A 27,310-nucleotide genomic window follows, 5' to 3' on the forward strand; every position below is an offset into this window, starting at 1 on the left:
TTTCTTTCCTGCTAGCAAGGAATAAGGAATGGGTCTTACTTTGTATGCACAGAGCACTGGATTTTAATTGTTTTCCCCTCGTAGTGTCTCTTTCTCCTCACTATTATTATTATTATTATTATTATTATTATTATTATTATTATTATTGTAAGCAATCCGTGTCTTCCTGTCTGACCACCGTGTCTTCCTGTCTGACCACCGTCTCTCCCTCTCAGGTTTGGGCATGGTGACTCCAGTGAATGATCTGCGTGGCTCAGACTCAATTTCCTACGACAAAGGCGAGAAGCTGCTTCGCTGCAAGCTGGCTGCCTTTTATCGGCTTGCAGACTTGTTCGGCTGGTCGGAGCTCATCTACAACCACCTCACAGTAAGACGGGCTTCAAACTTTATAATACTACTAATAATACTATTACCATGTTGACTGAATTTGTCAGAGGGAGTGCAGAGGGAGAGATAAGAAGCCAAGATACTGCATGAGCTGAAAGGGATGGGTGCTTGAAAACAGCTGTGTGAAAACAACTGGAAGTTAGTTATTGGATTTTGACCAACACAGTAGATGGAGCAGCACCAGTTGCTGTGACTCTCAGCTCATGGAGGCTGTTAGGTTTTAAAACCCTTAGCACCCAATTGCAATCAGACATGATGCACATATTTTTTTCAGTGTGACTTTCACTTTCTAATGACCTCTCTGAATAAAAATCTTTTAAATCTGATTCATAGAAAAGAGGACGGTCCTTAGAACTCCATAACAGCACATTTTTATGTTTCCTTCAGTGTCAAAGTTACCCAATGGTAGCTGTCTGTACATCCACGGGTACATTGCAAACAGGAACTGGAAATAGCAAATTCAGCACACTTTTAATAGTGGCAGTTTGCCAAAATGTAAACAAGTATACACTAAAAGATTGAGCTCAAATTGTAGCCCAAAACTGGCTCCATGGCAACATTATACTTCCTGTTTATGTCACCCAAACCTGGCGAGGTTTTTGCTTGTCTGAGGGGCTGCACACAGTGTCACACTGCACTTAAACAGTCGAATGTGTCTTCATAAAAACAATGCTTTTGTATTCGGTGCTATGTATCATTACGTCACAAACATGTGCAATGTTATGTGGGTATATGATCTGATTCGGAAGTTTAGAATATATTGTAGGAAGGTTTGCTTGAGTGTTTTTGGTGTGAATTAAATGAACAGTAATGACATCATTAAACAAAAAAAAAAACAAGCTTGACAAATCGTTTCATTTCATGAATTCCTCATTCATTCTTTATGGGCTTTAAGAAAAGGCTTTTGTGATGGCCAACAGCCTTTGGATAATCAATTGGTTCAATTCAATTAGAGCCAATTGCCATGTAAATCTGTAATCTAACATGACTGTCCTCTGGTCTTTTAGGTCAGGGTGAACTCAGACCAGGAGCGCTTCCTCATTGTCCCTTTTGGCCTCCTGTACAGTGAAGTCACTGCCTCCAGTCTGGTGAGAATCTGTGCTGATTAGAACTGCATGTCTTTACTTATGTTTTCTTCCTACTGTTACATCAGTGAATGATGCAATTTTAACTTTTATTTCTCTTTAGATTAGCACACTTCTCATGTGATAAAATACGTTGGAACTTACTTTACTTGACAATAAACTGCATGTTGTCAGAGATTTTATAGCTAAAGTCATTAAACTTATATTTGCTTTGAGTAAGCCCTTGTTATTTGCCCTGCTATTCAGGTGAAGATAAACCTTCAAGGTGAGATAGTGGACCGGGGAAGCACCAATCTCGGGGTGAACCAGGCCGGCTTCACACTCCACTCTGCCATCTACGCCGCACGACCTGATGTTAAGTGTATCGTACATGTACACACACCCGCGGGTGCTGCGGTAAGGGGGCAGTGTATACAAAGTCATCATACAGAATACAAACACAGACATCTGCATATTATACGCTTATGTGATATGTTCTGTTCTGTTTGTTTGGTTGCAGGTGTCAGCCATGAAATGTGGTCTGTTGCCCATCTCACCCGAGGCACTGTCCCTAGGTGAGGTGGCCTACCATGACTACCACGGCATTCTGGTGGATGAGGAAGAAAGTACTCTCATACAGAGGAACCTCGGGCCTAACAGCAAGGTAACAGCAGAGTTTTATTATAAAAGCTGTTAAAAAAAAAACTAAATTATATAACTTGTAAAGCACATAGGAGAAATGAGAATGTCCTTGGTGGTTCTTTGCTGAGTTTTTATTTTTCCTCTGTCCCAGGTGCTCATCCTAAGGAACCATGGCTTGGTGTCCGTTGGCGAAACAGTGGAAGAAGCTTTCTATTACATCCACAATGTGGTCACCGCCTGTGAGATCCAGGTAGGACACACAGTGAGCTCTGTACAGGACACTTCCTGAAATATCATTTGGCAATAGCCAGTAGTGCATGGATAGTTATTTCAGTCAAATATTCCTAAAGATCATCATTGTGTTATAATAGAACCGTGTATTTTCATTTGGGTTGTTATATTTGGAACCATATGTTTGTCTGCATTTTTCATAACAATTGTCTTTGTCCCTTGTCTCTCCACATTTTTATATATGTTCATCTTTCTTCATGTTGATGTCTGTATTTATGTGTGTTACGTTCGATGTTTGTGTATGTCTTCATGTCCACATTTTATTTTCCTTCTTTATTCTGGATCCTGTCTGTGGTTTGTCTGTCTGTACACCCCCCCACCCCAATTTCTTTCAGGTGCGAACACTGGCCAGCGCTGGAGGGCCAGATAATCTGGTGATGCTGGACCCGGGGAAGTACAAGGCACGTTCACGGGTCCCGGAGCCAGCTGGCGACGGGTCCTCCGCACACCCCAAGTGGCAAGTCGGGGAGCAGGAGTTTGAGGCTCTCATGAGAATGCTCGACAACTTGGTGAGGACAAAGACTTTAAACTTTTGTAGGGGAATGGGAGTGTATTATTATCTCTCCTGTTTAATAACTTGACACCAACAATTAATCCAATTTTAAATGCGTTATTTTCCTCTTTCAAAACATAGTCATAGTATGTACATGTAGCTTTAAACAACCACTTGCCAATCCCTGTTGTTGTTTGTCTTCCTGTTTCCCAGGGCTACAGGACAGGCTACCCTTACCGCTGCCCGTCATTGCGAGACAAAGCTAAAAAGTACAGTGACGCGGAGATCGCTTCCTCCGCCCACGGTGGTTACTCATACGGCGAGGACAGTGACTCAGGTGCTCGCTCCCCGCTGAAACACAGCTTCCAGCGCGGCCAGCGTGACAAGACCCGCTGGCTCAATGCCGGCGGCCGGCCCGACGAGCCCTGCGAGGACGGGCCCGACGGCAGCAGCCCCAAGTCGAAGCCTAAGGTGTGGACGAACATAACACACGATCACGTCAAACCCTTGCTGCAGTCTCTCTCGTCTGGTGTCTGCGTGCCAAGCTGTATAACCAACTGCTTGGTCTGTGCCTACCTTATTGTTCATAGTATAGATTTTACAGCTACCTTGTTGGTGGAAAATGGGTAGGTGGTCGGCATCCTGAGGTTCTGGAGACAGTTTGGAATAGAAGTATAGTACAAAGCTCTGATTGTCTTTTATTGAGCCGTTTCATATAACTGCTAGGCAAGTTGGAAGTTAATATAATCCCGCTTTTCACTACTTTTAGGCTTTTTTAAGGCTCACTTACACTGTAATTTCAGATGTCCTATTAACCCACCTTCCAAATGCAGTTAACTCTGCTCTGTTAATTATATTCATAGCACAGCTGTGATTATTTATTGACGCTCTTTGCTATTTTTCCCTTCTGGTCTCCTAATGCTTCATGATGCCGGCCGGCTGCCCACAGCATGTCCCACTGCATGTGTAGTAGTGAAATGCATTGTTGGTGTTGATGTTTTCCCCAGAGGAGCGAGCAGCAGGGGTGTGGCATGAGTCCCCGAGTGGGCAAGGTGAATGTGGAAAGACCCGGTGACGTCACTGCTAACCACTCTGTCGCTCACCGCCCCGAAGTAGCACACGCTCTTAGTTTTGTCTTTGCATCTTGAAGTTAGCTTAGTTGCTCAAACATGAATTAGTGAAGAGGATAAAGCAAGTGCAGTGATATTTGAGGCTATATCAGTTAAAACCTTGTGAGTTTGCTCACAAAGGGTATTAATAAGATTTCCTTGCCTGCTTAAATGACAGAGGTGGCATGTCTCTGACTGAGAATCCAGAAAAATGCCAGGTACATTATAGACATTTGATAAGAAAAACAGCTAAGCAAAATTTCCTTGGCAAAAGAGTTATGCAGCCTGCTTTTCTAATTCTTATTTCTCTCAAACACTTTCAACTGCTCCCAGTTGTATGTCTCTGTTTCCTCTATTATTTTTACTCTTTCTAGTTTCTGGTTGTTCAAATTGTTTTGAACACCTCAAGGCCTGCATGATTTGTTTGAAAAAAAAAAAAACAACAGAAAAAAAAAAAAAAAACATGGAATTTGATCTGACATTTAAATCAATTATCTCCTGTTGGGAAAGTAGGAAATGTTGTGTTGTGAGACTCTTTCTCAGTGAGTATATCGTGTTTACATGTTCATCTCATACTCAACCAACCCAACCCAGCTACTTCCATCCAGAAAACCCTTCCTCATCTAGCCCCTGTTTTGGCAGCTAACCAGCCAAGCTTAAATTAAACACAGGAATGAAGTCATGAGCATATGCTTTCCACTGCGACTTACATGACTAGTTTAAAATGATTAAACAAAATATTTTGCATGAAAGCTGAAGATTTGATGTGTATATTTTCACCCGCTGCTCATTCAGTTTGGTGCAAGAAATGGGTACAAACTTTTTTTCCTTCAATCATGCTGAGCATTACCAGGTTTAAGTAAAACACTGAAAAGTAAATGGGGGGGGATTTGTTTCACATTAAGAGGAAAATAGCAGTTAACAAGACAATAAAACGTTTCATCCTCTATAGGAACGATACACTCTTGTCTTAGTTTGTAGCGTTGTGACAATGGCTTTTTTTGTCCCAACGTGGGCGAGTGTCCTCGGGTGTGTTTTTCTCTCATCTCTGTCGTCCTTGTTGTTGTGTATCAGCCTGGGAAATGACTTTGGTGATGCCAGCTCACCCCCTCACTGCCACTCTCGCTTCGTAAGCCAGACTCATCATCTCAGTCACCCACCCAGCCATCCCTTCACTCTCCTTCACCTCTTGCCACCACCCTCACTTCTCCCTCCCTTACCCCTGCCACTTTTTTTCCTCATTCTGTGATGTTTTCAGTTGATCTCCAGTGTACCCCTTCGGTTTGTTTTTGATTCTAATGGTACATCAATGATGATGACAAATGGATTTAAGTAGTATAAATACACTGTTAGTTTTAGTCGCTGCATTTTAACCTGTTGTCATACACAAGATCTATATTCAGTATGCTCATGAAACATTATGCAGCTACTTTGTACAAAAATGTACTAAGAGATAGCAGACAGTATGTAAAAGCACACATTTTAAGTTTTTTGTTTAACATTCACAATGTCAACTATGATTTCACTTCTTACTTCCACCAGCCTTGTGCAGGTACATCTGGGACATCTTCTAGTGTTTTAGCTTTGACACTTATGGATGAATGTAAAAAAAAAATCTATTGTAGAAATACCACAATTAGCTATTTTGTGCAAAAACTGGTGCATAACCTATACATTTTTATGATATTTCATGAGTTTTCTGGTATAACAAAACATGTATCATGTAACATATATCAGGAAAGCACTGATTCTCTCCATTTAGATCAATTGAGTCCCTGTTGCGGTTGGTGTTTAACCTCCCTGCACAAATCAAACACGCTAGACTGAGTTGGATGATATCAACCCTCATTACTGGAGAAAATACTAATATCATAGGATAAGTAGAGGTGATGTAGGTTACAGTCCCCAACTAAATTTATAAAAGTATAAATGATTCTTACACCTATTTTCCTAAATGTGCCTCATCATCATTGGTTCACTTTTTTACATTCAAGCCTTTTTACAACCATCCAACTTTGTCCTTTTCAGTTCAGCATGACTCTTTGTATTGTGAAGCCTGCATAGTATTTTGTCTAAATCTATTTTTTTTTATGTTTGGCTTTTCATGACATTCAGCATATCTGGTTTTAGTTGTTTTTTTTAACACTTAATGTGGTGTTTATAGTGGACAAAAGAAGACGGACTCCGCCAGGCTGCTGTAGCCAATCAGTTCATCCCAATGAACACCAACCCTAAAGACGTCCTGGAAATGAGGAATAAGGTATCAAATATATCTGCTTCTATTGCCTTTACTTTTGTGAGACAAGGACAATCTAAAGCTCCTGATGCACTGCATGTTTATCCTTCTTTTATGACATAAGTTTTTTTTTTTTTTTAAGATCCGGGAGCAGAACCTGCAGGACATAAAGACAGCAGGGCCCCAGTCTCAGGTTCTGTGTGCCGGCACCGTGGTGGAACGTTCCTTTAACCAGGTCAGTGTGTGAACTTAACACATAAAAACCTCGCTGCTTCCACAGCTATCCTGACCTGGAGATGAATATGTGTCTCATACTATGAAACACTTGAGTTTGGTCTATTTTATTCATTTTAAATACATTTAAATTTAAAGAAAATAAATAAATAATCATAATATATTCTGTCCAGGTCTGGAGTCACCCCTTAAACCAAAATGCTGCAAAGTGTAAATATTGTGCGTGAAGTTGTTCCTTGACACTAAGTTTTAATGAAAGAAATTGGTTGCAAGCAAAACCTATTCATCGTAATCTGATCTGACATCAAAAGTAACTTCACCACTAATAATAACAGACAGCAAAACATGTCCTCCACTTTGTGTCCCAGAGCCCAGGGTGACTTTGTAACTGACACATTATTCTTTGACCACAGAGATTGTCAATCTGGCAGGTGAGTAGTGTTTTGGGAGAGGTAACCTCACTCTACTCTCCAAACCTGCCAGCTCAGGTTATGTCCATATTCATTATATTTTCATATATCATATATTTTCTTAATTTCTTCGTGTTTTTTTGGTTTTTTTGCCTTCTCTTTACGGTAGTTCAAAGTTGAGACTTTTATCTCAGCACTTGCAGGCTGGTCATTTTGGTCTTTTGCAATGTTTAACTAAATCCCCACTATAGTCTAACATAGTCATGTTTTACTGCTTCAAAGTTTTAACTTTGAGTTCAGTTTGCATGGTTTGCCCTCCCTTTGCTTAGCTCAATTTTGCCACTTATTAAGCTTCCTGGACATTTAACCACATTGAGCAGGACCTCAGCAAATTAAAACAGAGCTGTTAATTGTTTTAAATGTCCGTTAACATATTTTTTGGGGTACCTATGGGTACCTAAAACTTGACCCAGCATGTCAGTAGTAAGACCAAAGGAGTCCTTGATGTGCTTTTTGTTTTGTAAAGACTCCGATTGTATGAACCACACAGTGTATAGCACCCCCTGTGTGGATAGTTTGTCTTTACAACGCATGATCTTCGCTTTTGCATCACTGCAATGCTTTTCACATCCCCACATCTCTTTCCAGAACCATCTCTCAGTGCATGCATTTTCAATGTTTGTGTATGTCTGTATGGTATGTGTGTGTATGCAGAGGTGGAAAGTAAATAATCAACAACAATCACAATTAACCCTGCTTTTACCAAGATCTTAACACGTTTTACTATTTTTTTTTTTTTTTTTTAACAAAGCAGATTTACAAGTAATCCTGCAGTTTTGTTTTTATTTTCATAACCAGGACTTATTCGCTTTTAATTGTGTTTTCTTATTGAAATAGTTAGGTCAGGTTAACAAATTGGCTTGAGCAGCAGGCCTCACATCTCCTGAGTATTACTTAAATCGTACTATTTGTATTTGAGTGAGATATCCTAGTACTCTTTCCACCTTTGTGCGTGTGTGTGGAAGGCGGTATGTTCCTGAATGTCTACACACATTCATGCCTGCCTGACGGACTGCTTGTTTTGAATGTGCTAGTGTTTTAAGAGCTGGGTTGTGCCCCTCACTGGGTTTACCATTGCAGGACGCCCCTCTGTCTGACTGTACAGACACTATTGATGGCCTCGATGTGTCCGAGGGGTCCTATAGTCCTGCTAAATCAATTAGAAAGGTACTTACTGCTCCAGTCACAAATACTATTCACCTATACTTCACATCATCTGCCAGTCATTCCTCTGAGCCTGCAGATAGGCACCATGTCTGGGCCTGCATAGATAAAGTAAATAGCAGTGCTAGAATGAGGCCATTTCTTTCTCCTTATTGTGACCTATAGTTGTCTTTTCTACATGTTTGTGCACCCTAGAGCCTGACATGAATGTTGTTAGTGTCACCTAGGGTCCTTGAGTTGAAAGATTTATATCATGAGTTTGTCTGCAGGAGAGATATTCACCATTCACCATTGTTTCAAAACATATTGATGCAAGTTGAAGTGGGCAGTGAAGAGGGCAGGTGTTAGATCCAGTGATGCTGGTGTTTGCTGCATGCATTGTTCAGAATTTTAAAAAGTCTTTGAAAGAGTAAGTGGAAGAACACCGCTATTGCTGACTGTTAGTTTACTCCATTCGAGCTTTATTTTGCCTTCACCTTGGCTATTTCATGTGTGCCTGGTGATGTACTGTTGGCTTTCTCACGTCTGTCAGTGCTCGGCTTTTGTGTAGCAGTTTTATTGTATGGAATTAAAAAGGAAAAATTCTGCTCTTTCCTAATATAATTAAAGTAAACTGTTATTTAACATCATAACGTGTGCTTTCTGAATTTTGAAATGGCCTGAAGATACATTTATTCATCTGTGGCTGACACTTCTGCTCATGCTGCGTAATTAGCTATGTGTGTAAACTGCCTCTAATCTGATAATCCTGTTCATGTTTTTTTAACTACATGAGATTTTCTGCAAACAATAGACACTGCAGCTAGTTTTTAAATATATTAAATCCTTCCATGTTTAACCTGCAGTAACTTGTAGTCTACCTTGCTGTGATGTCTCATCTCTTTCTGCCTTCCTTCTGTGTGTCCTGAAGGGGGAGCTAGTGACCGCGTCCAAGGCCATCATCGAAAAGGAGTACCAGCCCAAGGTTATCGTCAGCAAGCAGGGTCCCAACCCCTTCACCAAACTCACCGACCAGGAGCTGGAGGAATACCGCAAGGAGGTGGAGCAGAAACAGAAAGGACCTGAAGGTAACAAGTGGAGAGGAGAAGACAAACTGAATCTCAGTATAATGTGAAAAGAAAAAAACATGCTTTAAACCCTCTACTTCTTTGTAACAGCATTTTCCAGATTTTTTACCATAGTATAGAAATGGACAACCCTACATTGTCTCTCAAAATGGTAGATAAAACTTTTGTTTCGTGGCCATGGGTTGTAGTTATTTTCCTCTCTGATTTGATGAGATATATATATATATATATATATATATATATATATAATGAGTGTAGGCAGCATTTATATCAAATCAGTTTAATTACTTAAATGTTTTAATCGTTCTGAGGGTAAATTTGCTTTGCATATACAACGGGGGATTGTGTATGTAATTCACAGCACTCTCCTTCTGTAATCACTCTTTCTTGATCTCCCTCAAGAAAATAACATTACACTGAGAGAAACAATATTGTCACGTAGATGAGTCAATACAGCCAAGACACAGATGAGTAGAGATCAAGTGAGCTTTTAGCTTTTAGAGTCTTTAAAAGATACTTGTAACAAAGGTAATAATGGAAAAACCTGAACTTCAGACTGGCCAAACTGTGATCTTATCTCTCCACACACACACACACACACACACACACACACACACACACACACACACACACACACACAAATTCACAGTGCAGGAACGAGGCAATAGTAGGGAGGGGTCAGCCTCCAGCGTACCCTGTCCGGAGCCTGAAACGTTACCGGAGGGTCAAGCCTCTGTCTCCGCACCTCTACAGTCTGCAACGGACTCACCCAGCTTAGAGAAAGCCCTGCATCCAACTGCCCCACCCGTCACACCCGCCACACCGGCCTCTGAGCAGGGCTCTGCTGAGGGGGTTGTAGATGACGTTTTTTCCACCACGGATGAGCCTCTTTCAGCTCCAGATTCCCCACAAAAGGAGTTCCACTGCGCTGTGCTGCGAGCCCTCAGCAAGGAGCCATCAGTGGTAGAGGCGGCCGAGGCGGCCGAGGCGGCTGAGGCGGCTAAGGCAGATCAGGCTCCAGGTACACCAGATGAAGCGGAGTCCTGCCTAAAATCTGGCCTTCCGCTTCCCTCCTTCCTTGCTCAGCCTTGGCCCATCTCACCACATCCTGCGCTGCACTAGGAGTTGTGGGATTCCCTGCCTGCTGTGTCCTCTCCTTTTCCTGGGGGTTTGGAGCCTGCTGACATTGTTTTACCATGCGCAAGCATCCTCCCTACCCACAGTACAATCTTCGAAGCCTTTGCTTGATTATTTCCCCCCGCCCCTCTCTCTGATGTCTTATGCAAAGGCATCAGAGCTGTGGCAGATCAGATACCTTTCTGCAGTTTGATTGGACGAGGAGCTGAGCAGAGAGGATGTGAAGAGTAAAAGCAAGCTCATTTTGAGATTTCAAACCACTCCCTCCCTTTGAGGGTGCTCTCTCCTCAAGCCTAAAAGTGCTTATGCAGTGGAGTGCTGTTCTAACCTTTTGAGGAAGCTGTGTCTGAGCTCAGTCATCCAATCAGAGCATCCCGTGTGTGGACATAAATAATGGTGTCCTTCTCTTCCTGCTAACCTGTCCTGGTTATATCTCTTTTGGTGTCCACTCTCCCTCCTGTACCTCTGAATGATTTCCAATAAAACTAATGGTAGTTTAGATTAGTTTGGGATAATTTAAGGGTGATTTTAGTGGGATTTGTTTGGAAGATTTTGCAGTGTTCTGATTAAGGCTTTCTCCCTATTTTTTTTTTTTCTGTTGTCATTTTTCTTTTTGTTGCAATGTTGTTGGTGTCGACCTCCTTAAGATTCCTTGAGACAAAATGTGGTGTTCAATCAAAATTGCCTCATAAATATATAATGTATATTTATTTATTTATTTGTAGCGAACAGTTACTCATTTAATTTCTGCTGATGTTTATTCAGACCCGGAGGAGCTAGTAGAGCCTGAGGAAGAGTCCAAAGGCCAGAAACCAACCACCACACCACCCAGCACCCCAGTCAGAGCAGAGGAAGGTACGTTAGCCTGACATACTTGACATACCCGGCTCGCCTGGTTCAGCATGGGTTTCTCCAGTCTTCTAGCTGGGTTTTTGAGCTTTTCTTGGTCTACAGGGAATGCAGAGGCTCCTGCCTGTCCACCTGCCTGTCTGTCTTGGGGTCTGTTCATGTTGTGGTCTTTAATAATACTACTATGGGTGGTGTGCTTTCTGTAATAACAGGCCAAGAGGTTTTGATCATTAAATCATCAAGTTTATGCCATGAGAGATGGAAAATTACAGGTGCAGATGAGATAGTATCCAGACACAATGTCAAGAAATAGTTTATATTTGGGGGGAAAAAAATCCTTTTTAGCATTTATTTATGGACCCCAGTACAGACATCTCTATTTTGGTTCTTTTATTTTAATTTTTCTCCCTCTTGGTCTTTATTACTATTGGATTACACCTATGTGAACAATATCATCCATGATGATACCAGAACTTACCCTAAAAATACCAGGAAGTTAGTACCTTAATTTAAACAATAATGGGCATTATTCCAACTGTTAATTATCCAATTACTTCTTCTTACAGTCTACAACAGTTACAGTCAGTATAAGGGAGAAAGGGGATGAGAAGCTTTGATTGCAGGTGTAATCTAATAAAAATGAAATGTTGGTATTTAACATATGTCTCTATGTACGGTATCTCCTTTACCCCTTCACTTCCATTCTCCATCTTTTTTGGAATGGTTCCAGCCATTCTTTAAAAAAAAAAGTCTTCTGGTGGTTTTGTTTTCTTTTTATATCTTTTTTAATTTAACACAGTGCCTGTGGTTTGATCTGCATAGACATTTGTTTCTACTTGTGCTTTTTCTTCTTTGTGCCTGCGATTACAATCAGGAGATGGAAATACAAAAGAGTACCTGTTGCCATAGTAAGTACGTACTGTTCCACCTCCTCACCACCCTCGTAATTACCCTCCATGCCTGTGTTTGGTCATTTACCCTCTTTCTTTGCATGGCTTCACTAGCAGAGCTGTTCTGTGGTCCGAACTAACATATTTTCCGGGGGTTGAGACTGTTCAGTCGGTTTTCACTCAGTTCTCTGAACTCCTCTGAATCTGTCTTTTTTCGGGTCGATGGGGTTATTTCAGAGCTCCTCCCTCTCTTGTTAGCAGCCACAATTCACTGTTTCTGGTTTATATTTAAAAATCAAATCACAATGACAAAAAATAACAAGAAAAAGTTATCTTGACACATTTATAGTGTTATTTCAGGTGTGATCCTTGGATTTGTAAGATGCATTTAAATCCTTTTTACTACGACAGTGGCCTGTTCTTAACAAAAACGGAGGATGTTCCTGAAGTAAACCTTACAACCCACCAAACCTTTTATGTTAGATAACTTCTTTTTTCTTCCTGCCTATGATCCACTATCAAATTAACCAAACCTCTCTTGCACATATGCACATTCTATAAATGTTATATGACACTGTTTTTGTTACATGGAAAACTCAGGTAATGTTTTGAAAATGTGTTGAATGTTGTTTGTCTTACAGACGAGTCCTTTACCAGGTACATCAGTGCTTTATTTGAGTGTGGCTTTTCGACCCAGACTTGCTGCTGTTGGCTTTGCTGAGACTTGCTGTCGGTTTAGCTTGAAAGATGGTTGAGCTCCAGTGCTTGGCTGTGTGGTGTTGTTTAGTCTCCATTTTATCTGTCTGTTTGTTCGGCCTCATCTCAGTTCTGACGGACGTGAGAGATGTAAAATGTCTGATGTGTAGTGTTTTCTCGGGTCTTGACGAAGGGTTTTTCATGCTAGCCTATGAAGCATGTGAGCAATATTAAATATGAACAAAGCTGTAGTTGTTTTGCACCTGACTGAACTGTGTGAGCATCTACCTGAGCTTGAAGCAGTGGTTTGGATGCCGTTTGGGCCACCGATCCATGGAAGTCTACTTGAAGCAGACCTACTGGATCCAGCCCCAGCACCTGTTGCTTCTTAACTTTTTATGCTGGGAGTATTTTTAAAGAATGACATATGAATGAATATTTGCCAGAAAAGCCTAATTGAATCAAAGCTGACAGTCCTTCAGAAAATATAAACAACAAAATATTTAATAAGTCCCCCTCAGTTATTGTTGCTAGAAAAATTACCACACATTTGGACTGGTAAAATCTACTAATTATCATTGTTGTGTTTCAAAACAGTGGGTGTATGATTACAGGCAGAATTGGATAAATGCAGCATCTTGTTATCAGTCATGGAGCATTGAAATGGCAGCTGACGCTTGCAAAAGAAGACTCGAATGAAAATAGGTTCTTAAATATGAATTTCACTTTCCCTAAAAGGAACCAGGTATTGCAGGGCTGCTTAGGCCTGGTATTAGTATTAGTACAGTAACTGACATATCACTCTTCAGATGCTTAATATAACAGACTTGGACAAACACAAAGGCTCAGGTTATGCTTTATTATTGTTTGTATTTTGACAAGGTAATATATGTTTGGTGTAGGTCTGCTGAAGTGTAACTTTAAACTGAGCTTTAGACGGAGCCACCAGCAAAATAGTGTAACATTATTTAGCTAATAATATGCTGACTCTTAGCCTTGGAAGTAGCTACTGCTGTAGGTAGAAAGTAAATTAGCCAGGTATGCTAACTTATATAGCAAGTTGATATATCTTTCCAAGAACAATTTCTAGAAAAAGACTCTTTATTGTAAATTTGGAACCTAGTTCTATGAAAACAAGAAACCAAAATGCTCTTCTAGCACTCATTAGGGCCAGAGGGAACATCTCTAGGTAGCTTCTATACTCCCAGCAACTGGATTAAATTGCAATCAAATGTAATACTGTACTCACTGGTTAAGACTTTCTAACTCTCGTTGATAATTCAAGGCTTAATCTTAACGTATTTATCCTTGAGAGCTGTGCCAGTTTTGAATTCATTTAACTTTATCCCCTCCCCTGACTTATTATGTAACCTCGCCTGTGTGGTTATGGTATTACAAATCTTTGAAAAGCCATATTTTTGTGAGGTAGACTTTCATTTCTCTTTGTTTGTACACAGGGTGCAAATGAGCCAGGGAACTACACTCATTAAGATTTCCCTGTTTAAGTGAAGGTAAAACAAAAGTGCTGTGTACCAGCTTTGGCCTGTCAAATAGGAAAGAAGCAAAGCATAGTCTTACATTTAGTTGCTTATTGTCATTAGACCTAATAAGTAAAGACAGTGAGTCTTGGAGACGTGCATTTATGTTATTTAATGTGAGACTGCATCTTGGTTTGGCTTTTGGTTTTGATGTCAAGCGTGAAAGCATTTATTTTTTTATTGCTTTTTTGGCTTTTAGTGGGAATGTTGCCTGTGGAAGAGTTAAATTGTTGTGCTTTAAGGCTCTGTTAAACTAAGGAGCAATGTATTGTTGATATTGCTCAAAGTCAGTCATATATTGAACTGATTTAAATCTCATAGATGCCATAAACTAAACTAAAGCGGCCAAGTTGTGTGAACTCATGCAGTGACATGTAGATGCTTTTAAAGTAGAAAATTGCGTGGATTTTACGGCTTATCCAGTGGTTGATTTTTTTTTTTTTTTTTTTTTTTTGAAGTAGCATCAGTGGTGTGGAAGCTGAGCAGCGCAGATCCCTCAGTTTGTCCTCCTGCGATCAATAACTCTCCCCTTCCTCCTCCCATCAGAGTCCTTGCCAGAACAAACCTATAAGGATGAGAGTGACGCAGCCACCCTGAGACAGACCCTTCCAGATTTAACACCTGATGACCCCTCCGATGCCCCAGCACTTCCTGCCGAAGAGCCCGCCTCTGCCCCTGCCGCCGCAGATGCAGACGCAGCTGAGGGGGAGGAACCCGCTGACGCCGGTGACCAGGAGGGTGAAGAGTCTCCCAGCAAATCACCCTCCAAAAAGAAGAAGAAGTTCCGCACTCCTTCCTTCCTAAAGAAAAACAAAAAAAAGACAGAATCCTAGAATGTTGGATCGGTCCTCAAGGCTGGCCTCTGCCTCCTTTTCATTTTCGCTTTTTGTCTGCTATCATTGCACCCTTCGAGCAAGCCACAGTTACATACAGTTATGCTTTTTGTTGTTTTGATATCATTTGTCGCTGGCTTATTAACCTATTTTTCCTCGTTAGCGTGTGCCAATTTTGTATACAGTGTAAAAATGATTGATTGCATAAAGGTTTTTAATTATTAGAGGCTTTTAGTTGTGAGTGAGTGATGCATTCTGTCTTGTCCACTCCATCTGGCCTTTTATGCATGTCTATTACTACAGGCCCACACACTTGATGTGAGGTTTTAGGGTTTTATCACCCTCATTTTTAAAGAAAAAAAAGACTATTACTAAACTGTTGTAACCACTAGAATGTATTGGGATTGTATCAAAAATATGTCCAAGTGTCTTTTAAAAACCGTGAATGCAGAAAGAGAAGCTTGTACCATCTCATTTAACTGGTGGTAAATTCTGACAGTGAGAATTACAAATTGCATAGTGCTAATTTTACCTCTGAAGCTGTGCACATCATTGAAGCATAATTACATGTTAGCAGGCCAGGGGAACTGGAAAATTCAGTCATACAAAGTTCATGTTAATGTTTCCATAATCCAATATTTTGATTAAATCATCCACATACAAGCAAAATCACATCTGGGTCTTTGTTGACTTTAAAAACCTCAAAATCTTCTTCCCACAAGCATTTGTTGCAGCCTTAACATACAGGTATGATGTACAGTGCTTCAGATCTTTATTTTATTAAGAAATTTGGTTTAATATTTTTCAAACGAAATTGATCTGTAGTGCTGCAAACCTGCAGATGATTTAGTTTGAACCACATATTGTGAATCATCCCTGGAAGTGTTAGCAAGCATTGTGCTTGCTGATTATTCCACGGGTTGATAATGTATTTGCTCCTGGCTGTAAGTGTTTAATATGAAGGAATGTGTAAAAACAAATTCTCAGTTGATGTTTTTCATTTATTCTAATTATTTGAGCCTTGCTTTTTTTGCATTTGTCCCTTGATTTCTCTCTGTCTCTGTCTCTGTGAAAGTCAGAAACAGACAGAAATGCAACATATTGTAAGTTTACATGTTTCATTTTGTTCTCGTTTATTTTCCTTTTTTTTTTTTTTTTTTAAAGTTGCGCTTTTTCTCGCAAAGTATATTGAGCCATGATTGCTTGCTGTGAGAGAGCACTGTGAATCTTCTCTTTTATAAACCACTGTCCGGGAACTCATACCACACGTTGCTTTTAGTACATACATCACACATAGATACAGTTGTTACAGAACATGTAAATGACGATGTCACTGCTATGAAGCTGCATGATCAATCACATTTTAGAACCCTAACCTGGACTTTCCTGTGTAAAACTCCACTCTGAGCAAATAGACTTTGTCATTGAATACTTGTGTGTTTCCAGTTGCAGTAAAGACGCAATGTACACTGGAGAAGCAATTCTATTTTATTTTTTTTATGTCACTGATGTGTAATCAATGGTGTGACGGCAAAGGAGCTGTGCTTAAGGTTGCAGGGCATTATTACCAAGGCTATCTCCACGCATTGCTTCCTAACTTGTGTTTATTCATCCTGTTTTAGTAAATGGTTTGTCATCAGTCTGTCTAACTCATGGTGAACCAAAAGGCAAAACTAATGGGAAGCTTCACCTAATCTGAGATGCTTAATAAAACCTTTGCCTGTACCTTTCCCTTTGTTCACTACGGGTGATATGTCTGCATCTTCACATACAAGCACAGAATGTCTAACTCATGAAGGACTGCATGTGTAGAGTGCTTAGAGTGTGTACTGTCTTTAAATGACTAACTACTCCTTTTTATTTGAATTACATTTTATTTTAGCTTTAGCGTACCGATAACAATACTAGAGTCCTTTTATAGTCATTGTTTTAATTTGAATCAACCATAGGTTGTTGTTTTTTTTTATTCTTACAACTATGCTGATTTGTATTCTCTGTCTGATCTACTTCCAATCTAAATGTGTCTCATCATTATACCATCTACAGACTTAATACTTCCACCTATCTTTTCTCATGGTTCTGCCTCTTCTACAACCATGAATAAAAAAACACTACCATGAAAGTCAGTATTGTGTGGTCGTAGTCATTTACATAGAATTTATCAGCATTACCAGCAAAGACTGTACATACAGTAATGACTTTTACATTTTGCACACAACGGGTAAATGTGTACCATAAGTACAAGTACAATAATACTGGCACAACACATACTAGAATGCAAGCAGATCACAGATGAAGACAAATAAAGAGAGTACAAATAATCTATAAAGATTAAATATGTTTGAACATCAAATACATTACAATACAATTAAATCCAAACATTTGATATCCTATTACTTATCTGACGTGTTTTTAAAGTATAGTTGATTTTCAGGGCCTGGTAAGATATCACTGGGGCCAGCATCAAAATGAACTTAAAGTAACAAAAGCAAAAGTACTCATTACGCAAAATGGTCTATTTCAAAATTCTATATTATTGGATTATCATCAGGCATCACTTCAATGTTGCAGCTGGTAACGGTGGGGCTAATTCAACTGGTAACTACAGCTGTTGGATAAATGTAGTGGAATAAAAAAAACTTTACTTAAGTACAGTACTTGAGTATATGTACTTTCCAGAACTGAGACTGACTGTCTGAACTAGTCATAGATGAAGAGGTTTTGGAAACAAGCAGAATTGTGTTTGACCCATCCGACAAACCAATATAAGAATACAGGTATTGTTTGCAACTGGTCAGTGAAAGCAGTCAGAACTCTAGCTTTATTTATATGTATACATATATTATATTTTGTTATATACATTATACAAAATTAATATAGATTTTGTTCTCATGTATATGTGCTGGCGATTGTTGTAATGTAAACTAATCTATATTATACCCAGGTTTCTGTGTCATCCGTGCCCTTATACTGAAGGATGAACCTCTCATTGTCGACGCTAGGGGCGCTGTAGGGAAACGCACACTGGAAGTAGCTCCTGTATGCTGCTTTGTTTTGAACTCTGACCTCAAACTGTGCACGCTGGGAATGGAAACAACGTGGATAGCAAAAGATTAAAGTAATATTTATTAAATTCAGGGTTGGCAGAGCGTTAGTGTCCCATGTTTTCTTCCTAACTCTGCTCCTGAACGCGGCTTAAAGGTAAACTGCGCCTCTGCGTGATAATGTTAGCGTGTTTACATACTGTTGACGGCTCATGGTGAAGTGTTTTAGCTGTAAAGTAGCTCCAGTTTTTGTCACACAATCGTCGTTTTTGTTTCATTTGATATTCCACACATACATTTCAGCATTGCCCTTAAAAAATGCCCTAAAAGCGAACTGCTTTTGACGACCCAGCCAATCACCAGAATAGAGGAGAACATGTTTCCAGTGCGCGTTTAATTCATGTGTTGTGATGAATATGAGTTTAGCCCTGATGAAGAGAGTGAGGTAGTGTCAGTGATGTTAGCTCATCAGTCCACTACTGTTACAGATGGGGAAGGTGCCTAAGAAGAGGAACCTCGCTGACAAGGTCCGCAAAACCAAGACCTCCACCGAGATCAAGAACAACCCTTTTGAGGTGAAAATCAACAGGAAGAAATTTGATGTTCTGGGGAGAAAAACCAAGCATGATGTGGGTCTGCCTGGTGTGTCTCGATCCAAAGCCATTAATAAGGTAAGAGAACATCTCATATTGTTACTCACTTTGTCCACAGTGATCGACAAACAGGTATGTGTCAGTGAATGTGAAATGAATAAGTAATTAATACACATTAAATGACATAAATAGCTAGATTTCATTCACACATATTTTATAGTTGCTGTTAAAGATTTTATACATGAAGCAAAGTAAACTATTGATTTGTTTAATAGATTGTTTCTGGCATAAAACAGCATCTGCAGGTTGATGCTGTGAACATTTCCTAACAAATCTTCATTTTTTGACGACGATAATCCAGCAAATCCCATGAAATTCACTTTAATTACTATCATATTTATTGCGATTGATGGTCGTTTAATGTACACTTAATGAACTGTCAAACAAAATAAAGTCTGAGGCGCACATTTTTGGTTTGATAAATAATTCTGACAGGGGAGATGCTCCGAGTTCATCAGCGCTGCAAACTGCTTATGCACAACATCCTTATTAACTCAGCTGCCACCAAGTTCTATTGTTGAAAGTTCATTATCGGTGTATTATGAAGTGACAGGGTGCATTACAGACGGCAGCTGGCTGATCTTATCGCTCAAATGTTTTTAATTACTGTAATACCAAAAACGTAGGAGTCCTGACACTGACACATGGCCCATTAAAGAGATATCTTTAGGCTTAGGATGTTTTGTGAAAATCACCCAGCAAAGTGTGGAATAAAGAAAAGAAGGCAGACTGATTAGGTTAGGATGAAATTCTTCTACTGCAGCACTGTATCTGACAGCCATGGCTCACAGCTCATCATCCATGTAACACTATCTGTGCTGTGAAGCCTGGTGCTCACAGTATCATGCTGGGAGAGGGATTTTCTGCAGGAGAGACTGAGAGCTTTGTAAGGACAGAGAGAAGTCTGAAAAGAACTTAGCACGAGTTAAAGTGAGGATGAAAGTAGAATCTGCACACTTGATTCAATTTTACTTCCAACTCGTGGTTTTGTATGTATTTATACATCGGACATGTATACAATGGATGAACCAGGCAGTGGCACCTGGTGGCCACTGTTGTCTCTCCTACGCAGTTGGAAAGTATTCAGCCTGCTACTACACACTGGTGTTTTAACTCAAAGGAAACAAATTTGTAACTCTAAAGAATCAGTGTTTCGTAGCTTGTCGGAACGTTGTGCGTGTTTTGGATAGAAATTGTATGCAATTATTTATTGTTTCTTTATTTTTGATCTGTAGAGAAAAGAAACCCTCCTTAAGGAATACAAACAGAAGAACAAGTCCAACAAATTAATTGACAAACGCTTTGGAGAGTATGACACCAAGATGGCGCCAGAAGACAAAATCCTGCAGAGGTTTGCGATGGAGAGACAGGTCAGTGATGTAATATTACCTGTAAGGACATCAAAATAAAAGCATGCAGCATCACTAAGTTCCCTACTTTGTTCTATAACTCTCAGCCAAACTTTTGCTTTGTCTCTCAGCGTGTCCATGACAAGAAGGATGTGTACAACCTGAACGAGGAGGAGGAGCTGACTCATTATGGCCAGTCGCTGGCTGAAATGGAGAAATTCAATGACATTGTGAATAGCGATGATGAATCAGAAGAGAAAGGGCTTTTGTCGGGTGAGTACTGCTTGTGTCCAAACACCAAATGAACAGAAAGTAAATCTAATATAAATTGAAGTAGTACCTTGAGCTGGTTTCCACTTACCCACACTGTCATTTCTTTCTTTCTTTTTTTATTGTCAATCTCTGAGCTAAGCATGTTTATGAATAATCTAATAAATATTCAATATCAACTTTTATTTTGGGTGTACTCCTTCAGTTTATGTTACCATGGACTAAAAAAGACCTGTATGTTTATGGAAATCTGAATTTCCAAACATGGTAATTTGGGGGGTTTTGTCATATCCAGCTGTTTTATAGATGACAGAACTGGTATGTAATAGTGACACTTCTTCTCCTTCTTATATAGCTGAGCTGACTGCCTCCCACTTCGGAGGAGGAGGCCTCCTCAAAAAGAGAACATCAGGGGATCAGCAGGAGGAAGAAGGAAGCCAGAGGGCCAAGTCCAGACAGGAGCTCATTGAAGAGCTCATCCAGAAGTCCAAGCAGGAGAAGGTGAGCCAGTAACACAATCCTGAAGTAGCTTCTGTGCCATAGAGTGACACTGTAACACTGGATAACATGTTCCTTCATTACTATGAACACCTCCTCCTATTGGAGTAACTTTTGCAAGAATTGTGCCTTCAGTAGCATCTTACTGAGTGCTGGCTTGTGGTACAAATGATTATCTTCTGTGTTTTTGACTTTCAGCGGGAGCGTCAGGTGCAGAAAGAGGAGGCACAGGAGCTGACTGAGAAACTGGATCAAGAGTGGAAGAGCATCCAGTCTCTGATGGTGAAGAAGACGCCCAAAGCTGAATGTGACGACAAACCAGAGGAGAAGCCCAAGGTAGGGTCGCACCAATCGGTCAGCAACATGCGTGCTTTCATTCATCAGTTGCAGAGCCTGACATTCCTCTGTGCATTCCAGCTGGAAGAGTACGACATGATGGTCAGAGAGCTCGTCTTCGAGATGAAGGCTCAGCCCTCGGAGAAGATGAAAACCCCGGAGGAGCTCGCCCGGGAGGCGAGGGAGAAGCTGCAGAAGTTAGAGGTGTGTTCACAGTGCAGGGTAGATGTTGAACAATGTCATTACCGTATAAGATTTTTGTTTTAATATGTTTTAATGATCTGTGCTTTCTCCAGGCTGATCGTCTGAGGAGGATGATGGGAGAGGAAGTCGGGGACACTGCACAGAGTCTGGTCCACATGTCTGCTGATGACCTCAATGATGGTTTCGTCCTGGATAAGGAAGACCAGAAGACCCTGGCTTATCAGGTAACACTATACGTAGGGTTAAAGAACAGCTTTATTTCTGGAATGATCTTCACTTTTTGGTTGATTTTATATGTTCATACAGAATGTGTTTAATTCTCAATTATTTTGTGTGTCCAGGACGGAAAATGGAACATTGGAGAGAAGTCTGAGGATGAGGATGAGGATGAAGAAGAGGGAGAGAGTGGTGGTGAGGAGGAGGAAGAGGAGGAGGAATCAGAGGCAGAGGAGGGCGATGGAGGAGAAGAAGAAGAAGACGACGATGACGAAGAGGATGAGGAGCAAGAGGGCAGCAGTGATGAAGAAGATGGCCACTCGGACCTGGAGTCTGAGCAAGAAAGCGAGGATGAGGAGAGAAAACAGGAGGCTGAAGAGGCCAGTGCCGAACCAAAAAAGATTCTGAGCAAAGAGGAGCTGAAGGCCCAGCAGGAGGCAGCTAAAGCAGAGCTCCCATACACCTTTACTGGTAACTACACACAGAAACACATCTTTTAAATAGAAAGATACAGATCAGTTTTACTTATATTCTGTGTTTCTTCCTCTCATAGCTCCAGAAAGCTACAGCGACCTGAAAGATTTGCTTCATGGACACACCCCGGACAACCAGCGCCTCATCGTGGCCAGGACTCAGAAATGCAACCATCCTAGTCTGGCTGTAGGCAATAAGCTCAAACTGCAGGTACAACATGGAGTCTTTGTTTGTGTAATTTAGTTGGGTACTTGGGTTGCGCTCAGTTCTGTATGAACTTACGATCTCTGTTCGTCTCAGAAACTGTTCGGCTTTCTCTTGGAGTACATTGGAGAACTGGCCACCAGGAGTCCACCTGAACTCACCACCATAGATAAGCTCATACCGTGAGTTCAAAAAGTGTCTTTCTCTCTCAAATGTTCCTGATTCAAATATTTAGTCCTTGAAAGTTGAGAGTTTTTGTTAATTCCTTCTCTATTCTATTTCTCTTTCTCTCGGTAGAGAGTTGTACAGTATGTGTCAGATATACCCGGAAGCAGCCTGCAAGGCCATGCAGGGCATCCTGGGAGACGCTGGTCATAGCATGGAGGAGGAGCTTGAGGTCAAAGGGCACGTTGCGTTCCCAACACTAGACATGGTATGGATTATTTGCTGGAAATAAACATAAACATGTTGAATTTTTAAAAAGGCTTTAAATGTTTCTCAGCTCAACCCCACTTCCATCCCCAGTGCAAATGATGTGTGTATTGTTACCCATTCTTTCTCCTGTATGTGACAAATACAGTTACCGTATGTTTTTGTGTCTTAAGCTTATCTACCTGAAGGTGACGGCCCTGCTGTTTCCTACCTCTGACTTCAGACACCCTGTTACCACTCCAGCGCTGCTTTACATCAGCCAGGCTCTCAGCCAAGGTACACACACTTGCTCTTGTTTGTTATGTTCTGTGTTGTTGGAGTTATTTTGACTGTTGTCGCCTTCCGGCCTGCATGTGTTTGTGTTCAATCAATGTCACAGGACAAATTAGTGTTTGCTTTTCATGCACATAATCTAACCATAATCGTGTGTGTTTTTGATTTTTACATCCTTAGTGTCCAGTGAAATCATTACAGGACGTGACGTCGGGTTTAGTGCTGTGCTGTCTGGCGGTGGAGTACGTCTCTTTTTCGAAGCGTTTCCTGCCCGAGCTCATCAACTTCCTGGCTGGAACGCTACATCTGGCTGTGCAGGACAAGACTTCTTTAGGTTAGCTGCACACTCATCTTTCACAGCACATTGCCGCAAGTCTATCACGCATGTTTTTGGTGCCAGCATTCGCAAGGCGAAACCAACCAGACAGACTTCGACTTGGTGTTGCAGGTTATGCTGTGGTGCCGCCCTTTAGGCCGTCGGGGAAGTGCAGTGACCTGTTGGTGTTGTCAGACTCCGAGTCCTGCAAGAGCTGGAGCAAGAAAAGCCTTCCGTTGTCGGCCACCCAACACCTGGACCTCAAAAATGACCTCGACAGAGATCACCATAGGTAGGAGGGGGTCGGGGTTCACCTGGAGGGAAAGGAATTGGTTTCAGTACAATGATCTCTTGGGCAAGGTTTAATAAACATTGTTCCTTAAAATAATGTTTATTTAAAGGAATAGTTCCAACACTGATGGAGGGAATATGCTTATTTGCTTTCTTGCTGAGAGTTTGATGAGACGATCAATACCACTCTAATGTCTGTACATTAAATATGAAGCTAAAGCCACTTGATGCTTTGCTTAGCTTAGCTAGCCTGGCACTGTTCAAAAGTAAAACAATCTTTGAGCACCTCTGAAGCCCACTAATTGACACATTTTTATCTCATTTGTTTAACACATACAAAATGAAAGCCTGGACATTTTTACTGTTCAGTTATTGTAAGTAAGTGTAACATTGAACACTTTTTTCAATTCAGTCATGATTACTATTGATTGATTGAAGGATAGGTTCACAAGTCTATCTAAATCCTAAACTAGCTTCTAGTTTTACGCAGCTCAGTAAGGAAATACTGACCAGGGAAACAAAAAGTCTGAATTTCTTTACTAAAAAAAGCTTCATATGAACTTTGAAATGCATTTTTGTACAGAACGAGGACTGTAGATGTACTGTTGTCCTCACAGCCCGTAACGATAGGAGAAATTATTAAAGGAAACTAATATGTTTTTCAATGTTATAGGGGCATGGGAGTAAAGTTTTGAGAAAGACTAAATGTGAACTTGTCCAAAACTGCAAGAAATATTTTTATGACAAGAGCATTGCTGTAATTTCTTAAATTACTGCCGCTTGTTTACCTGTTTAAAAATTAAGCGGAAACCCCTGGTGTCCTCAGACATATTGTGTTTAGACAGCTGACCCCCAGAGACATTCAGAAACAACGTATCTCACAATGCCTTAATTGGCCATCTATAATTGAGTCTGTAACAATACAATGCAATAACAGCAGTGAACACTTTCCTGAAAACAATTATAGGCCCAGTTGGAAGGGAGATAAAGTGTGAGAAAAGCCTTTTGTCTTCACACAGATTGTTGTGTTCAGTTTGGACCAGAATACGACCACCAAAAAGACAGGAAGAGATGAAGTGAGGCTGATTAATTACCTTTATAGACGTGGAAGAAAAAGACAAGCTCATTTGTTCTTATGCAAAAAAAAAAAAAAACTGAAGATGAAATGGAAGCGCACAAAGCACTCATTGAGATCTCTATTTTAACCAATTACACTTTATAAAAATGCCCCACAGGGCTGATTGAGAACTAATGTGTGTTTGGGGTCTGCATTAATGGCCACTACTGCACGGATATGAAAACCTAAGATAATCAAACCGTGTTTACCTGTTTACCAGACTGTATGGCTCAGAGCTGATACATCCACTCGTGTGAATCTGATGAGTCGCCAGCGTGGTTTCACACAGCAGCTGGTGTGTGGGCACATAGCAAAGCTTGCAAACAGGCTTCGGTGGACCATGATTGTGCACAGTTAGTGAGAATATACATTTTTATTTGTACTCAACTAAAAGTAATACTCACATCATGCCATAAAAGACTCTGACTCAAACATAGTTATGTCGGAGAGAAATTCATTTTAATTTAATTGATTGAATAAGTTAACCTAGAGGTCCCGAAAAATACTCTTATAATATATCCCCATTTTAATCATTTTTGTATCTAATATGATTAAACTAAAGATTAGAAATAAAGAAGCATTAAGCATTTTTTGTCTGTAATCATTAACCAAAAGCATACACCAATTTATGCAATGTATTTATTTAAAAGCCGCAGCTGTTGTATAGTATTTGCATTCATAATAACTCAGTGAGACTTGCTGCAGCCCTAAATACTCGGTAAATGATCTTTAAAATGACTTTCCTGGAGGTTGATCCAGTCCAGCCTCCTCCACATTGTTATGAACAGCAGCGCTGCACGTGACTCCTGCTCCTCACACCTGGGAGCCCAGTCATATTCTAATTTCTGCATTCCTTCAGGCCTCACAATGACACATGGACACCAGCAGCTCGGTGTCAAGAGTCTAGTGGTAATTACTGCCAGGGTGATACAGCCTTTCGTTAGGGAGGGACAGAGCGAGTGTGCACTGCATGAAAGTGTGTCTAAATGTGTAAAGATGAATGCATGTATTTGCACACATAATGTTTAACTCCTTGAGTAAGAGTGAGGAATAGTTGTTGCTACAGATACAGTACAAGGAGTTTTCAGGTCTTAACCATTTGCACCTACTGTATGTCATAGTGTTTTTGAGACAGTGAGACAATGGACAAACAATAAACTGACAATTTCATCTACGTTTATGTTTCTCTCGGCAGGTTGATGTGTCTGTTTACTTGCCTGGACCTTGTGAAGCGGTGCAGCCTGCTCTACAAAGACCTCATGTCCTTCACATTCATCTTCCAGCCAATCAGAACACTGCTTTCCAAACATCTTTCAGCCCAAGCATTACCAGAGCTTTTACAGGTTGGTGCCAAAGAGGGCTTTATATGGTCTCACTCTTTTTTTTTTATTATTTCTAATCTGTCAGTGTATGTGTTAATTACAATGTTTGTTGTTTTGTTGCAGGAGCTTCACAGGGAGATCCTGGAGACCATCAGCAGCGTACCTGTGTCTCACAGTCGGCTAGTTTTGGAAAAGAAGAAGCCAATTCCCCTGAAGCTGCTCACGCCCAAGATTGTTGAAGTGTAAGTAAAAGTCTGTTTTTAACAACGTTGAAAGGAATCGTGCCACGCAGAAGCTGAGATAAAGCATTCAAATGTGCTGTTAGCACATCCGTTTTAAATATCTCAATTGCTCATTCAATATCTGTCAGGCTGGACTATGGAAAGAAGCGTGGCAGCACCAGAGAGGAGAGAGAGAAGGAGCGATTGAAGCACAAGTACAAGAAAGAGTTCAAGGGCGCTCTGAGGGAGATCAGGAAGGACTCGCGCTTCCTGGCCAGAGAGAAGCTCAACGAGGTCATGAACAGGTGTGGATAACACCCGGTGGCAAACCAGAATGTTTCTGTGAGATGCTTCTGTGAGTAAAAGCTTTTAAATTTTTTACTTGTTCTGTGTTTCAGAGATGCAGAGAGGAAGAGGAAAGTGAGGGAACTCTTCGGCAGTTTGGCCACTCAGGAGGGAGAGTGGAAGGCCCTGAAGAGGAGGAAGAGGAAGTGAAATACAGAATCTCATCTTCATCGGTTCTCTCCATCACTTGTTACGTGTCAAATGGACATGACCTTGCGAGATTGAAGGAGGTTGAAATTTGTGGAACTGCGAACTGTATGGATTATTTTTTTTATCATGAGGATAAATTCAACTTGTTGCAACACACATTTTTATACTGTTTGAGAAATAGCTGTCAGAGATGCACACCAAGTTGTCAGATATTCTCATGTAGGCGTTTGATGTGACGATTGGATACTGTTGTTGATGTCAGTCAACACAGCAGTGAATATTTAGTTTAATTTCTCCCTTTTTTCCCACCAGAATACATCACTATAATGTGCTTAAATACAGAAAAAATAAATGACAGCATTTTTCTGTTCTCTTATTTTCTACATGTGTTTTTCCAGTCAAGCTCCATAACATAAGGGTTATTACCATCATGATGAAAATGTAAAAAATAAAGTCAAATGCTATGGTAGAGGGCCAGTTGATAATGCAACCCCA

General features: G+C 40.6%; 2 protein-coding genes across 13 annotated transcripts in view; both read left to right on the plus strand.

The window, feature by feature from the left end:
* add1 (adducin 1 (alpha)) overlaps window positions 1-15,326 on the plus strand; it is a 28,617-nt gene extending 13,291 nt beyond the window's left edge. Inside the window, exons 4-18 of one of the 12 annotated variants that reach the window (XM_051411610.1) lie at window positions 216-367; window positions 1,395-1,475; window positions 1,719-1,868; window positions 1,972-2,115; window positions 2,245-2,343; window positions 2,720-2,893; window positions 3,091-3,441; window positions 6,151-6,246; window positions 6,365-6,457; window positions 9,001-9,157; window positions 9,807-10,178; window positions 11,060-11,149; window positions 12,675-12,690; window positions 14,187-14,240; window positions 14,814-14,942. In XM_051411610.1, the coding sequence (XP_051267570.1) occupies window positions 216-367; window positions 1,395-1,475; window positions 1,719-1,868; window positions 1,972-2,115; window positions 2,245-2,343; window positions 2,720-2,893; window positions 3,091-3,441; window positions 6,151-6,246; window positions 6,365-6,457; window positions 9,001-9,157; window positions 9,807-10,178; window positions 11,060-11,149; window positions 12,675-12,690; window positions 14,187-14,238 (2,027 nt within the window). In that variant the 3' untranslated portion in view covers window positions 14,239-14,240; window positions 14,814-14,942. Of the gene's footprint in view, window positions 1-215; window positions 368-1,394; window positions 1,476-1,718; window positions 1,869-1,971; window positions 2,116-2,244; window positions 2,344-2,719; window positions 2,894-3,090; window positions 3,442-6,150; window positions 6,247-6,364; window positions 6,458-6,869; window positions 6,888-8,006; window positions 8,094-9,000; window positions 9,158-9,806; window positions 10,179-11,059; window positions 11,150-12,017; window positions 12,056-12,674; window positions 12,691-14,186; window positions 14,241-14,813 lie in introns of those variants that run through there. The other 11 variants (XM_051411620.1, XM_051411611.1, XM_051411613.1 and 8 more) reach the window with 11 other exon arrangements.
* Window positions 15,327-18,141: 2,815 nt separating this feature from the next.
* nop14 (NOP14 nucleolar protein homolog (yeast)) lies at window positions 18,142-27,191 on the plus strand. The gene is made up of 19 exons (XM_051411623.1): window positions 18,142-18,301; window positions 18,633-18,815; window positions 20,033-20,167; window positions 20,278-20,419; window positions 20,772-20,917; window positions 21,113-21,250; window positions 21,332-21,454; window positions 21,547-21,678; window positions 21,796-22,141; window positions 22,224-22,354; window positions 22,445-22,530; window positions 22,646-22,781; window positions 22,954-23,053; window positions 23,232-23,387; window positions 23,502-23,661; window positions 25,973-26,120; window positions 26,223-26,341; window positions 26,470-26,625; window positions 26,719-27,191. Exons 2-19 carry the CDS (start codon window positions 18,633-18,635, stop codon window positions 26,813-26,815), a joined length of 2,634 nt encoding a protein of 877 aa, XP_051267583.1. The 5' UTR covers window positions 18,142-18,301; the 3' UTR covers window positions 26,816-27,191.
* The last annotated feature ends 119 nt before the right edge of the window (window positions 27,192-27,310 follow it).

Source organism: Dicentrarchus labrax, unplaced genomic scaffold (genome assembly GCF_905237075.1).
Source record: "Dicentrarchus labrax unplaced genomic scaffold, dlabrax2021, whole genome shotgun sequence".
Classification (NCBI taxonomy): domain Eukaryota; kingdom Metazoa; phylum Chordata; class Actinopteri; family Moronidae; genus Dicentrarchus; species Dicentrarchus labrax.

What these genes read in the sequence shown, in the direction of transcription:
- nop14 (XM_051411623.1), top strand. Translation starts at nt 18,633, where the DNA reads ATGGGGAAGGTGCCTAAGAAGAGGAACCTCGCTGACAAGGTCCGCAAA. An exon ending in AACCAGAGGAGAAGCCCAAG is followed by an intron (nt 21,251 to 21,331) that starts GTAGGGTCGCAC and finishes TGTGCATTCCAG; the next exon opens with CTGGAAGAGTACGACATGAT. An exon ending in AGAAGACCCTGGCTTATCAG is followed by an intron (nt 21,679 to 21,795) that starts GTAACACTATAC and finishes TTGTGTGTCCAG; the next exon opens with GACGGAAAATGGAACATTGG.